Here is a 14,252-nt window from a genome sequence, read left to right on the forward strand (position 1 = left end):
TCTGGCTGCAGCTCTTTTGAGGCAGTTGTGGTTTTTGAGCACATAGTGTGTGTTACAGCAATCCAAATGGGATGTCACTAAGGCATGGGATGTAACCGTGCCACTGTGGCAAAATCAGACATCTCAAGGAATTGGTGCAGCTGGTGCACTAGCTTTCACTGTGCAAATGCACTCCTGGCCATTCATGTTCAGGGCTGAGTCCAGGACCATCCCTAAACTGCGAACCTGTTTCTTCAGGGGAAGTGTTACCCCGTCCAGCACAGGCTGAATCCCTATTCCTTGTTCTGCCTGCCGACTGACCAAAAGCACCTCTATCTTGCCTGGATTAAACTTCAATTTGTTCACCCTCATCCAGTCCTTTACTGATGACAGACGCTGGTTTAGAACCGAGACAGCTTCCTTGGCTCTAGGTGGAAAGGAGAAATAGAACTGAGGTGGAATCTACACACATAGAAAAAACGTTGTGAAAATGCTTTTAAAAAAAAGTTTTGGGGAAAAATACATTGACTTTGCCATAGCTCAGTGTCGCCACCTAGTGTCACATTTGTATATTGCACTTTACAACACACTTAAAACGTTTTACAGTATTTGTAGCTGTATAGCTGAGTCCTGAGTGTCATCAGCATTCTGGTGGCACCGAACCCCAACAACCTCTCTTATTGGTTTTTGTTAAATAGCATGGGGGACAGATCAGAACCCTGAGGGACCCAGCAGGCCAACAGGAGTCCCCCAGCACCACCTTCTGGGTTCACCTCTCTAGGAAGGAACAGAGCCACTGTAAAACAGTGCCTCTGAGTCCCATCCCATCTCTAAACCACACCTCTTCTCCTCAGGCCATGTCTTTCATTGGTGCTGCTTCACATCCTTCTCAATTGCTTTTGTCTTGCCCTGCCCTCAATTGCTTTTGCCTGGCTGGAATGTGCCGCCCTTTCCCCAGCCCTCCTGCATCACTCCACGTACCTCTTCTGCATGCCATTTGTCTTCCAACTCTGTGCCAGGAACACACTGCTCACCACCGGCTTCCCTCGCAAGGTGACATAATCATCTGTGCGATCCCCGTTGAAATTCCCGCAAAGGCCACATACTTTATTCTGCAGTCGCTCACTGATGGCGATTTTGATGACGTTGAAGCCATTGTAATGGATCTGGATATCTGGGCTGGTATCAATGACCAGGAAGCCCTCTATGCTGTAGATTTTGGTTGACAAACCAGTCACAAAGGGGACGTTCACCTGTGTCCCATTCACCTGATCAAGAAATCAAGCAATATTTCATGCTACATTGATGCATCTTTTTCTCTTTTCTGGCTAACTTATAAAAATGGACAAGATCATATGAAAAATTGTAAGACTCAGTTTTGAAAGGTTAAACTCCTATGTTCAAATTGTGTGTGAGAACTTGATGCCAGTCATCTTACACAATGAAGACATCAAATTAAGCTGATTGGTTTAGCTGAATTTGGGAATGAATAAATTTGAATTTCAGAATTCAGCGTTCCAAATTCCCAACCAGAAACTTTCACAAAAAAAGATTGGGACTTTTAGTTAGCAAGGAAAGCCAACTCTTCAGCTAGTGCTAGAGGGGCTTTCAATTTCAGAGGCTACAGGTTCAGGTCCTAGTTAACAGTCAAGACAAGCACCTAATATTAGCCTAAGTAGGTCATAACACCAGGATCAGATTTTCTGTACCTAAAGGGTGAGACCATGGACTTCAAGAAAGTGACAGATTGGAGGAAGGATTCAGACTTAGCTCAAACCATCCCACTTTCCCTGGAGCCTGTTATCATCACTCTAATATCCCAAACAATCCACTCCAGAAATTGCAGTTGAGCCTCCATCTTTGCAACACTGCCAGAGCCTACTGAATCAAGCACAGCCCCTTTAAATATAGGGTCTTTCATTAGTGAGGGTTAAGGTAGCCACCTGGAATGAACTGCAGCCTGTTTAGAACCTCGGTGAACTCCAGATTGCTACTGAAGCACCGTCTGATCCTTGCTGGTGTGTAACTTCTCTACGCATCCAGGAATCTACTTGGATGTGTCAAGAGCCCTGTTTGTACATGAACTCTTGACTGAACACCCCCTGGCCCCATGGGCTTGCTTACTACCTGGAATAGGATGCTGTGTATCATTACTGGAGTCTTGGGATTTAGACAGTTCCTAGGGGACCACCTATGGATTAAATTGCCCCTGATGGCTCTTGTTCTGCTTCCACTGTTAGGTGCAGAATGCTTCTGAATACCAGTTGCTAGAAACCACCAGAGGGGGAGAGCACTCTTGTGCTCAGGTCCAGCTTGTGGGCATCTAGTTGGCCACTATGAGAACAGGATGCTGGGTCTATGGACCACTGGTTTCATCCAGCAGGCTCTTACGATCTAGCATTCTAAATGAGTCAGTACTGTACCTTGACAGTATTACGATCGCTGATAAGAATCTGTTCTTCATTGATATAGAAGTAAACAGGTGAGATGACTGTGAGGTTTGGGGACGACCACTTATCAAAATTGATGATGAGCTGGAAGGAGACATCAGGGAGTTTCTGGCAGATTGTGGAGAGGACAAAGGCACAGTTGGCAGGGAAGTGGAGGAAGGCACCATCAAACGTGCGGAACACCCCTCCACCTGCCGCAATGCAGTAGGAACTCTTCTTGCTAAAGCAGCCACGAACTCCGTTCCGGAGGGCGCACTCCTCGTCCGACTTGCACTGCCGTGGGTCGCACTGGATGAGGTTGCGGCGGAAACAGCGGCAGCGGCGGGTGCAGTCGCTGCTCCAGAAGAGCTGCTTGGGCTGCAGGAAATGAGCAAGAAAGAGAAGGAAGCAATAACGTGAACAAAACATGAAACATGAAAAGCAATAACATGAAAACCCGCAGTGGATCCATCCAAAAAAGGTGTACATGTGGTCGCAATGAATGCACAAATCAAAAACAAGAATCCAAAGTACATGCACTTTTTTCAACACCTGAGGTTCTGGGTCCTGTTCTGTGCCTGCTGGCTAACAAGTGGGGTGGGTGGGTCTGAGGAGTGATACCATTTTGGTCATGTTACCAACCCTACAGAACACTGTACCCAGGAAAGCATGCTGGCTCCCATCATTTAAAGCACATTTCCACTCCCTCAGGGAGTTCTGGGGATTAGAGTTTGTTAAGGGTACTGGGAATTGTAGCTCTGTGGGGGGGCGGGATAAGCTACAGTTCCCAGGATTCTTTGAGGAAGAGAGTGCGCTTTAAATGAATAGTGTGTACACAGCCATTGTCTGTCAGCCTTCTAGATACGATCTGACTCTTCTGGGAGGCTTTTAGTGGTGGCTGACTGCCATTTCTGAATGTCCTTCTTGTTGCTGTTGATGAGATTGTGTCTTCATATTGATTTCATTTCTTTGCTTACTGCTTTGATGGGGTTATGCAGGTTTGCTTCAGTGCTTTATTGTTTGCTGTTGCGCCAATTTTGTTTAGTGTTGTGATGGTCCAGATTGTTTTAATTATACCCACATTGTTAGCTGCTTTGATTTCTTTTGAAGAGAAAGTGAGAGATACATTTAAAAAAGAATCAAATGAAATTGTTTTTTCCCACATTCGGACAATCGTGTGTATTAAGACCCCTACCACGTTTCAGCTGTTTGATGTGATATGCCTGCATTGAGAAAAAGAAATGATTCTCCCTGGTCAGAAAAGCAATGTGAGAAATGGATCCCATTCATACAGAGCAATGCTAGCTACAAAACAAGAATTATTTTTGTTGTTGTTACTACTGCTAGGTCCAGGGTACCTTAAGAACTCACAGAGCCCTATATCACAGCCCGAGCACTGAGGGAATCTGGAGAAGTGCTGTTGTCTGCTTCATTATAGAGGCCCAAGAAGAAGAGTTTGGATTTGATATCCCGCCTTTCACTCCCTTTAAGGGGTCTCAAAGCGGCTAACATTCTCCTTTCCCTTCCTCCCCCACAACAAACACTCTGTGAGGTGAGTGGGGCTGAGAGACTTCAAAGAAGTGTGACTGGCCCAAGGTCACCCAGCAGCTGCATGTGGAGGAGCAGGGAAGCAAACCCGGTTCCCCAGATTACGAGACTACTGCTCTTAACCACTACACCACACTGGCCTCCACTAGGAGCTGAGCATTTAGTGTTGCTATTTCCATCCTGCAAAACACTCTTCCAAATCTGTATTTGGCAGCCATCCTTACTATGGGCTTTCAAGAATCTCCTGAATACCTTTTTATGCCAGTACACTTGAGCGGTTGCCTAAAAATGTCCTTTAAGTAGCCACTCATTTGTATACTACCTTGGTGTTTTGGGAGAGGGCAATATATAAATACTTTTTAGAAACAAAGACCATCATCATCTCTTCAAGCAGATAGTGACCTGACCCTAAAACTTACTTTGGTTTGGTTTGGTTTCAAGACATTTGCAACAGAACAGGGCTCTGCAGACTCTTGTGCTGATTGACATAGAGTGTTCCTTACAACCAGGAGAGGGCAGTCATGTAGTACCTATTTAAACAGACACCCTGCATGTTGTCAACTGATCTGCGGGTGGCTGAAAACCCACTGGCAGGGACTTTAGGCATTTATCACACTGAAACCTGTGGATTTTGTTTGTGTGCTTCTCCCCAGAGTACATGCAGGCATCCCAAAGGGTCGTTTCTTGGAGAATGGCTGCCTACCTGTGATGTGATGCCTGTGTGTGCTCCTAAATAGGGCCAGAAAATCCTTAAAGTGTGCACTAGTAGGCTTGGCAAAGAGCAACAGTCGTACATAAAAAATAAAAACTTGGGACTTTCATTATATTAAGTGCACATCTGGATTCATCTGTCAGCCTCCTTCACAGATGCAGGTTCATCAGCTGGTGATCATAGCAGTGGGTGATGATTTGCATTTGTGACTTAGCCATTTTGGGTCAGCTGTCACTGACAGAACTTCCATATCACCTCACATCATCTCTAAAACATGGGTTATGCTCAGTTGTAACACAAAACTATGGTTTGGCCTTGCATGCATGAGCAGAGCCTCTTGCTTGTGCATTCCTGCTTCCTTCTCCATTGTTTGTCATTGTGTTTGAACACAGCAAACTATGGTTTATGCAAAGTACAGTTTGCCCTCAAACAAGGATCCCAATCAAGGAAATAAACAAGGTTTTGTATCCTGGTTTAAGGGCAGGCCATGGTTTGCTGAGAACCTAACAGTAAGTGAAGAAGTTCTGTCATGCAATGGAAGAAAAAAATGGCTGAACATGAGGCTCTGTTCGCACACACAATGCCAAACCATAGTATGGTGTTACATTTGAGTGAATCAAGAGTTGTAGGGTGGAAATAGTTCACATTCAGTTGAGAGCTATCAATGGCTGAATAATCAAGTGGCATACATACATGTGTGAGCCTGCCCTTAGCCTAACTCAATTTCTGAACTATTGTAACTGTGGGAAAAGGTCGCTGTTTATTCACCATTCATCCCGATTTGTATGTCCAAAGTTTGCAGGTAGGTTAAACAACACTGGTTATCTTCTGAGTTTTCATTCTGATTCATTTACAGGCAGGTTAGATGACATTGTATCAAAAATTGTTTATGCCCCACTTTCTAGTGCATTTTCTCGACACTTTCCTTATCGCATAAAGTCCAATTTTGGGAGGAAGCAGCCAGGTTTGCTGCACAAGAGAATCAGCTTTAGTTTGACAACTTGAATTTGCCAGTATGTGACTGAATCCCACCTGAAAATACAGTGGTACCTCGGGTTAAGTACTTAATTCATTCTGGAAGTCCGTTCTTAACCTGAAACTGTTCTTAACCTGAAGCACCACTTTAGCTAATGGGACCTCCTGCTGACGCCGGGCTGCCAGAGCACGATTTCTTTTCTCATCCTGAAGCAAAGTTCTTAACCTGAGGTACTATTTCTGGGTTAGTGGAGTCTGTAACCTGAAGTGTATGTAACCCGAGGTACCACTGTAGTGACAGTCTGGAATAAAAGCATTGACACTTGCCTTTCCACCCAATCAGCCTTTTTCTTAGGAACTGGGCATGGGTGATGGGGGAAGGAATAGTAGAATCATAGAGTTGGAAGGGACCATGAGGGTGCAAGGAATGTACCATTGAGTAGTGCCAGAAAAAAGCACTGCTTCCAACAGACAAGGGCAAATGAATGAAAGGAGACTCTAGGTCACTTCCCTAAAAGTCAGCCAAAGCACTGCAAGGTCAGCAAGCTTTCCAGTGCTGCTTGCCTTCCTCCCCTTCCTCCAGGTTTGTTTTTACACACAACCTGACTTGAGGGTTTAATTCTGGCCGCCCAAAAAGGGGTGTGAAAAATTGCAAACCAATACTACTCGCTGACACCTTTATCGCTCGTAAAAGCAAGGAAATTCAAAGTTACAGTTTCCACAGCAACCTCGCTTCTCTCCTCGTTCCAAACAGAGCTCAACAAATATCCTGTTGACCACCGATGTGTACTTTTGCAGAGGAGCACGCATTACATTCCACCCCTCTTGTTATTAGATTTATAGAATAATTGAGCGCATGAGCTTACTTCTCAGTTGATAAGGGGCTGTGGTAGCCCCGTTGTAAAAGAAAGTAACTGCTAGAAAGTGGAGAGGCAAAGCTGGCTACGTGAGACATTATTCGTGGCAGCCATCCTGCAGTCCGAACCGGCAATACAACAGACCTTGCGACAGGGTTGCAGTTATGACTTTGAAAGAAGAGGTAAAGGGTGCTTTTGAACATCAAAATAATCCCATAACAAATTATCTATACCCTTCAACATTTCACGGGAGACATGTAGGGTTGCTTGAGTAGTTCAGTTTCTAGGAATTTGGATACAAACTGATTGGATCTGCACCTTTTAGGTTGCATCCACATAGTGATTTATTCCATTCCCCCCAGAATTACCCTGCCTCTTAATTTTTGTATTATATATGGGCTTTCAAGTGACATAATAGTCACTTTTGGAAAACTGAAGGAACATAACATGTTTAGCACTCACTTCCATTTTATTTGATTCAGAAAAAAAGTCAATTTGCTGACCCTTTACACTGGAAAATCACAGGAGCAGAGTGAGGAAATCTGGGGTGATATACAGGCATACAGTTCTTCCTTCCTCTTTTCATGGGGGAGCAGAAGGCATGTGCAGAAAGGGTGGGGGAGTAGTGATGTTGATCAATGACAATCATTGTTTTGCTGCAGCTCGCCCACTGGTGTGAATGAAATTTAGCACAGCGTGCCAGTATATCGGTCAAAAAGTCACAGTTCCATAATGCAACAGGTACTGCAGTGGGAAAGGAACATTAAAAATGAGCTAGAAGTGCTAGCATTATAATCAGGAAAACTAAAATATTATTCCCCACATCTGAATGCATCCTCAGACTAATGTGTCTTGTAACTTGGAACCGAGATGATGGATTCAAGTTAGAAGAAATGAGATTCTGACAAAATATCTGCAAGAACCTTCTGGTGGTAAGAGCTGTTCGACAGCAGAGCAGACTCCTACAAGAGGTGCTGATCTCTCCTTCTTTGGAGGTTGTTGAGCAGAGGTTGGATGGCCATCAGTCACAGATGCTTCAGTTGACATTGCTGCATTGCAGGAGCTTAGACTAGAGATGACCCCCAGGGTCTCTTTAAAGGTAAAGGTAAAGGGACCCCTGACCATTAGGTCCAATTGTGACCGACTCTGGGGTTGCGGTGCTCATCTCGCTTTATTGGCCAAGGGGTCATGTGGCCAGCATGACTAAGCCACTTCTGGCGAACCAGAGCAGTGCACGGAAATGCCGTTTACCTTCCCGCTGGAGTGGTACCTATTTATCTACTTGCACTTTGACGTCCTTTTGAACTGCTAGGTTGGCAGGAGCAGGGACTGAACAACGGGAGCTCACCCCGTTCTCATCGGCAAGTCCTAGGCCCTGTGGTTTAACCCACAGCGCCACCCAGGTCCCTAGGGTCTCTTTACGGCTCTACAATTCTATGATTATATGATCTTTCAAGTTTTGTGGTTCTCCAGATTTTCAATTCTTCAAGGCAGGGCTTGAGTCCTCATGCAAACAACAACAACAACTATTTCCTATTTATACCCCAACCATCTGGCCGGGTCTCCCCAGCCACTCTGGGCGGCTTCCAACAGAATAGTAATATACAATAATCTATTAAACATTAAAAGCTTCCCTAAACAGGGCTGCCTTCAGTTGCCTTCTAAAAGTCTGGTAGTTGTTTTTCTCTTTGGCATCTGGTGGGAGGGCGTTCCACAGGGTGGGTGCCACTACCAAGAAGGCCCTCTCCCTGGTTTCCTGTAACTTGGCTTCTCACAGTGAGGGAACTGCCAGAAGGCCCTCGGCACTGGATCTCAGTGTCTGGGCAGAACGATGGGGGTGGAGACGCTCCATCATGTGCTCTTATCACACGACAGACTGCCAATGAACATACATTTCAAAGCATGTGCGCTAGATGCAAGAAGAACCTGCTTCTGACCCAGAGATGTAACTTGAGTTGGACGCTCAGCTCTGAAGACTAGCAACAACTCTAGCAACTCACACTGCCACAATCTTTACAAGGCATCAGCACACAGCAAAAATAGAGACAAACAGGGATAGTGATTTATCAGGACTAGTATTAAAAAACGAGGGCTGTCACAAGCTGGAACTATGGGCATCACTGAAATGCTACACATTTATTCATTATCCCCAAAACAAAACAAGAAGGCTCCATTCTGGTTTCTGATTGTGCTCCTGTCTCACCCATTTATTATTTCAGATCAGTGAATTCAAAGCCTAAAAATTTCTTTTCTCCTGAATTTATATCTTTCACTGATATAAACTAGGAGTAAATCCTTGGGATTCAGTAGTCACACTGGCATAAGCAACAAGGAAGGATCTCCCTCTCAGTTCATGCAAATGAGGTCATCAAATTAAAGTTTAATTTTGCCGTATTCCCCCACACCCCACCATGCAAAAGCAAGTCTGGAAGCTCAGCCTCATTACAGGGAATTTGTCATTCCATTGTGTGGATTAAACTGATTAATATTACATAACGCACAGAACTATGCCACTAAATGCACCACCGTTGTTCATTATTTCAGGATCACGCTGTAAGGTAATGGAGAAGGAGACCGAAAGCTGACAGCAATGCAAACTAGCATAGCAGAGAGAGAGAGAGAGAGAGATACGGCTGCCTGCAGCACCCGCAAATTATCTATGAGGAAATTTCACCCTTCTGAAGGAGCGCGAGCGAGTTCCCAAGGGCATTGTGTTTACATCCCCCAAAATCAAGCTATTAAGACAGAGACATTGTCAGACGCAACGACGGCAGATAGAGAGCATTCCATCTCCATCCTCTGGTTTCTTCTCATTTGGAAACCATTTACAATCCAATCCCACAGGCAGCTTAGGGTAGAAAAACACCATAATTTGCAGTATGCGATTTCAAATTCTACAGCTGGTTTTTATTTTTTTTATTTTTTTTGTCATTGTTGCTGCTGCTTGGAAGAATATAGATGAGGAGTACTCCTTGAAGAAACCCTCTTTTTTTATGCAACACTTATGACAGCATGGAAGCATCAGAGCCCTTGTTAAAACAGAGAGGTCCTCCCCCCCATTCCTCCTTAAAGCAACATGAACCATGAAAGCTGTGCTTCAGATTTGCTGGCACATGTTTTAAAAATGAATCTTGATGAATGCAAAGGAGCTTTTGAGCAGGATCTCGCTTCATTCTGATATCCCCTTTGGATATTTTAAGCCTGATCCTCATGGAAAATTCATCCAAGTCACAGAAAGAATATAATACATATATGCATTTTTAATTGTTTTTTAAAACAACAACCATGCAAGCAAACAATCATAATTTCAATTTAAAAGTAGTTTGAACTTCTAAGATGAGTTTTGCCTTAACAAGGGAGCTTATCTGAGTCCACCAAAACATAGACGATGCCAGGCAAGGTAAAAAGAAAGCGATAAACTTGCTCCCCATTCAGATAAGTAGTATCTCCACCACCACCACATTGGCAGATCCCTGGGGGTATTTGATAATCCTGACTCTGGGGTTATTTGAATGAAAGACACTTTGCAGGGTGCTTTTCTCCACCATCAGTCAATATTTTTCAAAAGAGCTGATCCCTATTGCTCACTTTCATCAGATACAGAACTAGGGTGGGGAATAGCACTCGTAAGCCCATCGAAATCAATACAACGTACTTCAAAGAAAATATTTGTAGGATAAGAAAGTTAATGTGAAACATGCCATTATTCCTAAATCTTAACCTGAGAACATAAAGAAGAGCTTGCTGGTTGAGTCCAATGGCCCATCTAGTTCAGCATGCTGTTCTCATAGGGGCCAACCAGATCTGCCTGTGGGAAACATGAAAGCAGGATTCGAACACAAAGCACCCTCATTTCCAGCAAGTGGTATTTAGAAACATTACTGCCTCCTACAAGGGGTGTCAACTTGAACAAAATATGGTGGGGAGCCCAAGTAAGTCCTGCCCTGCATAATCGATCACATGACACAGTGCACAGACACCATTTGAATGGCAATATCCATCAGTTTTGGGGGCCCCAGCCCCCTCAAATATTTTATTAGGGGGCGTAGACCCCTCAGTCTCTAGGAGTTGGCTCCTGTGCTTCCAACTGTGAAGGCAGATCATAGCCCACGTGGCTAGAAGCCTCCTTATATTCTTATGACTAAGAAGATGCTCACAAAACAATTGAGGAGCCCTGGGAGCCGCCATTTTGGAATTGGTGCCTTACCTCGTAATATTTGCCGTCGGAATAGCAGCCACAGTTGTGAGGTAGGATGCAGCTCTTGCCGTTGAGGACGTAGCCTGCATCACACTGGCATCCTTCGACACAATAATGGTTGCAGTCACTTTTCAGCCGGATGGCAGCGCAGCGGGGCTGGCATACACTCACACAACTCTCATAGTGGCTGTTGGGAGGGCAGCTGACCGCTGGGAAAAAAAGAGGAAAAGCTTCTTAACACAGCAACACACCCCTGCCGGATGGTCAAACTTCAATGTTCCCCTCTTGTCTTCGAGAGCGCATGCACACCAGAAGGCCCAGTATGACCAAGGGCCTGAGAAGAAGAAGACGAGTTTGGATTTGATATCCCGCTTTATCACTACCCTAAGGAGTCTCAAAGCGGCTAACATTCTCCTTTCCCTTCCTCCCCCACAACAAACACTCTGTGAGGTGAGTGGGGTTGAGAGACTTCAGAGAAGTGTGACTAGCCCAAGGTCACCCAGCAGCTGCATGGGGAGGAGCGGAGACACGAACCCGGTTCCCCAGATTACGAATCTACCGCTCTTAACCACTACACCACACTGGCTCTTTGTAATTCCCAGAGATGCATTGCCTCTATCCTTGAAACCAAGTGGGATAAGCAGCGGGCCCACCCCCCTTGCTCAGCACTGTTGCCCCCAACAAGGGACCTGAAATATGGGGGGAAATTGCCACCATCTTCCTCATGCTCCCTCTAAAATTCAGTGCTGCAGTTGCCACCAAGTAAAAGACTAAGCCAAAAGGAGTGCTTCATTTTCTCCCTCTCCAACTGATGAAGACAATACTTATTGAGAGACAGGAAAAGGGGAGGAGATCTACGTGGCACATTGGCACCGGACACTTTACGTTCAAATGACGAGAAAGAGACGCAAGCATAGCCTGATAATAGGCACAGATGAGTTGAGCAAAGGTTCTGCGGGGCCTAGAGATAAGCCATTATTATTATTATTATTAGGTGGACACCTGTGAGAACAGAGAGTTGGCCTGGGTAGGCTTTTTGTCTGACCTTCTGTACTGAGGAGATGCAGTCCTACCATGGAGCAGCCACCTAATACCTAAGTGAGAACTGTAATGAAGAAGGCTCTATTCTGAACACAAGAAAATCTGGAGATCTGAAGAGAGACAGTATATTATTAAGAGTTCTGAAACCAGCAGGGGCGAAGGAAAAGCACCCGGTGCGGGGTGTTGGGTGGGGCAAACTGCCCACAGGGGTGGGGCAAACCACCAGCAGCGCATACGCAGTGCTGCTACGTACAGTGCATGCATAGCACCACTACGTACGATGCATGCACAGTGGCGCCAATACCTCCGGCGCCGCTCGAGAGCCATACAGACAGCGGTGGGATCCTCTGTTCGCGGCTGCAGCGGTGGCAGGGGGATCCTCTGCTCATGGTGGTGGCAGGATCCTCCGCTCGTGGCTGCAGAGGCAGGAGCGCGGTACTCTGCTCGCGGCGGAGGGGTCCTCCGGATCCTCCACGCGCGGCTGTGGCAGTGCGATGACAGTGGCTCGTGTTGCCGCGCCTGGGGGCGGTGGGGCGAGCCCCCCACAGGGTGCTTTCTTGTCACCCCTCCAAGAGATGGTACCCGGGGCACACCGCCTCCCTGCCCCTTCCTCTGCCACTGGAAACCAGTACAACAGAGACACCAAGGCAAACACCTTTCTTCAGCTCCACTGACCAACACAGGAGTCAGCAAATGGCAGTCTTGAGGCCAGATCAAGTCCTTTGAGGGTGCCTTTTGCTTCCTCTGCTATTGTCAACCTGTCACAAAATGGTGGTTAACAGCAGGCCGTGGGGGGAGTAGGTTAGACACCTGGCTGTCCCCCCACTCCTGGTTGAAAAGCAAAACCAGTTCCTTATAGCCTCTGACCTAAGTGGGGCGGGGGTTTTTTTTGGTACTGCATCAAAACTTTGATCAGAAATGACAGGAGGATTAAACATGTGTGTGTGTGCACACCAGATTCAACCAAAGTTGGTCCATTAGAGTGCATGGCACACTACCCTACCAGCTTTAGTCTGCCCTCCACCAGCTCCGACCTGCCTGATTTCTTACTTATGTCCAGTTCAGGGGTTGACGCTGATGGGCAGCTGCCTCCTGCTTGGGAGTTGCTTCCACAGGAGGCATTGATGGCCACCAGCTTGGAAGAGGATTAGACTAATTCATAGAGGAGAAAGCGATACATGGCTACTAGCCATGATGGCTATGCTCTGCCTCCATATTCAGAGGCAGTAATGCTCATGAAATGAAATGAGTAACGATCTAGCCTTGGCGCTCTTCTTGAAGAACTCAGCAAGAAGAAGGATGGGGATGAAACTAGAATGAGTTGGTTGTGCCTGCCAGTGTCTCTGGCGCCACCTACTGTTGACCTCCCTGCTCTTCTAGAGCACCTTTCTGTGCCTCTGAAAAACAATTGTATCCACCCTATGGGAGTCTGAAAAGCCAAGCTACTGCAAACATTCAAAAGATGAAAGGGCAGAATGGAGAACATCCACAAGTCCTCTGCTTCTCCTCCTCTCCCCACCCAACAGCTGCATTCAGGTCCTTGAATTTCAGGAGCAGAGCTGATTTAGGCCATCAATTTGTGAATAGAAAATGATCCAAATTTAATTTTTAAATCTTATTAGTGATGAAAATGACTTTTCAATTGATTTGCCAAACGGTCTGCCTGCCGGAGGAGCTTTGCATCTTCATTTATGAGGAGTGTAATTGAACGGTACGTTGTAATCCTATTGACCACAGAGACAAGCCTCCTTAGAACAAATACGCACTCTTTCGCTTGCATGTATAAACTAATAACATTTGCATTTGACAAATGAAGAACAACTACTGCTGGGACTAGAGATTTAACCCATATCTTTCCAGAACGGGGTTTGGATGTGCAAGAAAAATACCTTGCTTATTTAACACTTCTTCCCATCTAACCAGGGTGGGGGTCCCTGACTGCCCTTCCACCTTGGTGAAGGCACAGGACACCTGGTGTAGGGGGTACCTTGGCAGCGGACAATCTGGTAGAATGCTGTAGCTGACTGTCCTTCCTTATGTAGGTTTGTATTCAGTGATGAGGTTGCAGTGGGTTTAAAATTCATTACTATTTCTGCAGTAGGGTCCCTGTCTCCAACGTCCTAGAGCAACACAGTCAACATGAAAGGAGAGCTTTTTAGCCAAGGGATGCTCCAAAGCAAAGCATTTAGGAACTCTGAAAACACAAGGTGCTTCAGTTTCAAGAGAAACTGCCCATGTGCGTGCACAGAAAATACGTCTGGCTGAAAGGCAACACAGAGATATCTGCATTGATCATTGCAATGCATCTCAAATGATTATTATGGTATAATCTTAGATGGTTGTGTAATCTTAGGAGGAGTGTGGCTGTGACTAAGGGACCCAGCACTTTTGAATTTGCTACTGCACTGCTGGTTGTAGCCAACTAAGTTCTACTGAGAGCAGACCCACCAAAATTAATGATCCTACGTTAGTCATGTCTAGTAACTTCAGTGGGCCTACTCTGTAGCACAACA

General features: G+C 45.7%; 2 protein-coding genes across 5 annotated transcripts in view; one reads left to right on the forward strand and one right to left on the reverse strand.

The window, feature by feature from the left end:
- The window catches only part of LOC308464336 (uncharacterized protein), a 63,867-nt gene extending 54,386 nt beyond the window's left edge, over positions 1-9,481 (forward strand). For all 4 annotated transcript variants that reach the window (XR_013979955.1, XR_013979956.1, XR_013979957.1 and 1 more), the window contains one exon: positions 9,045-9,481. The gene's annotated coding sequence lies outside the window, so the exon portion shown is untranslated. The remainder of the gene's footprint in view (positions 1-9,044) is intronic.
- TECTA (tectorin alpha) overlaps positions 1-14,252 on the reverse strand; it is a 96,701-nt gene that overhangs the window by 15,216 nt on the left and 67,233 nt on the right. Inside the window, exons 12-14 of the mRNA XM_080983355.1 lie at positions 10,708-10,907; positions 2,403-2,786; positions 961-1,247 (exon numbers count right to left, since the gene is read on the reverse strand). Of these exons, the coding sequence (XP_080839481.1) occupies positions 961-1,247; positions 2,403-2,786; positions 10,708-10,907 (871 nt within the window). The remainder of the gene's footprint in view (positions 1-960; positions 1,248-2,402; positions 2,787-10,707; positions 10,908-14,252) is intronic.

Source organism: Podarcis pityusensis (assembly GCF_964106645.2).
Source record: "Podarcis pityusensis genome assembly, chromosome: 15".
NCBI lineage: Eukaryota > Metazoa > Chordata > Lepidosauria > Squamata > Lacertidae > Podarcis > Podarcis pityusensis.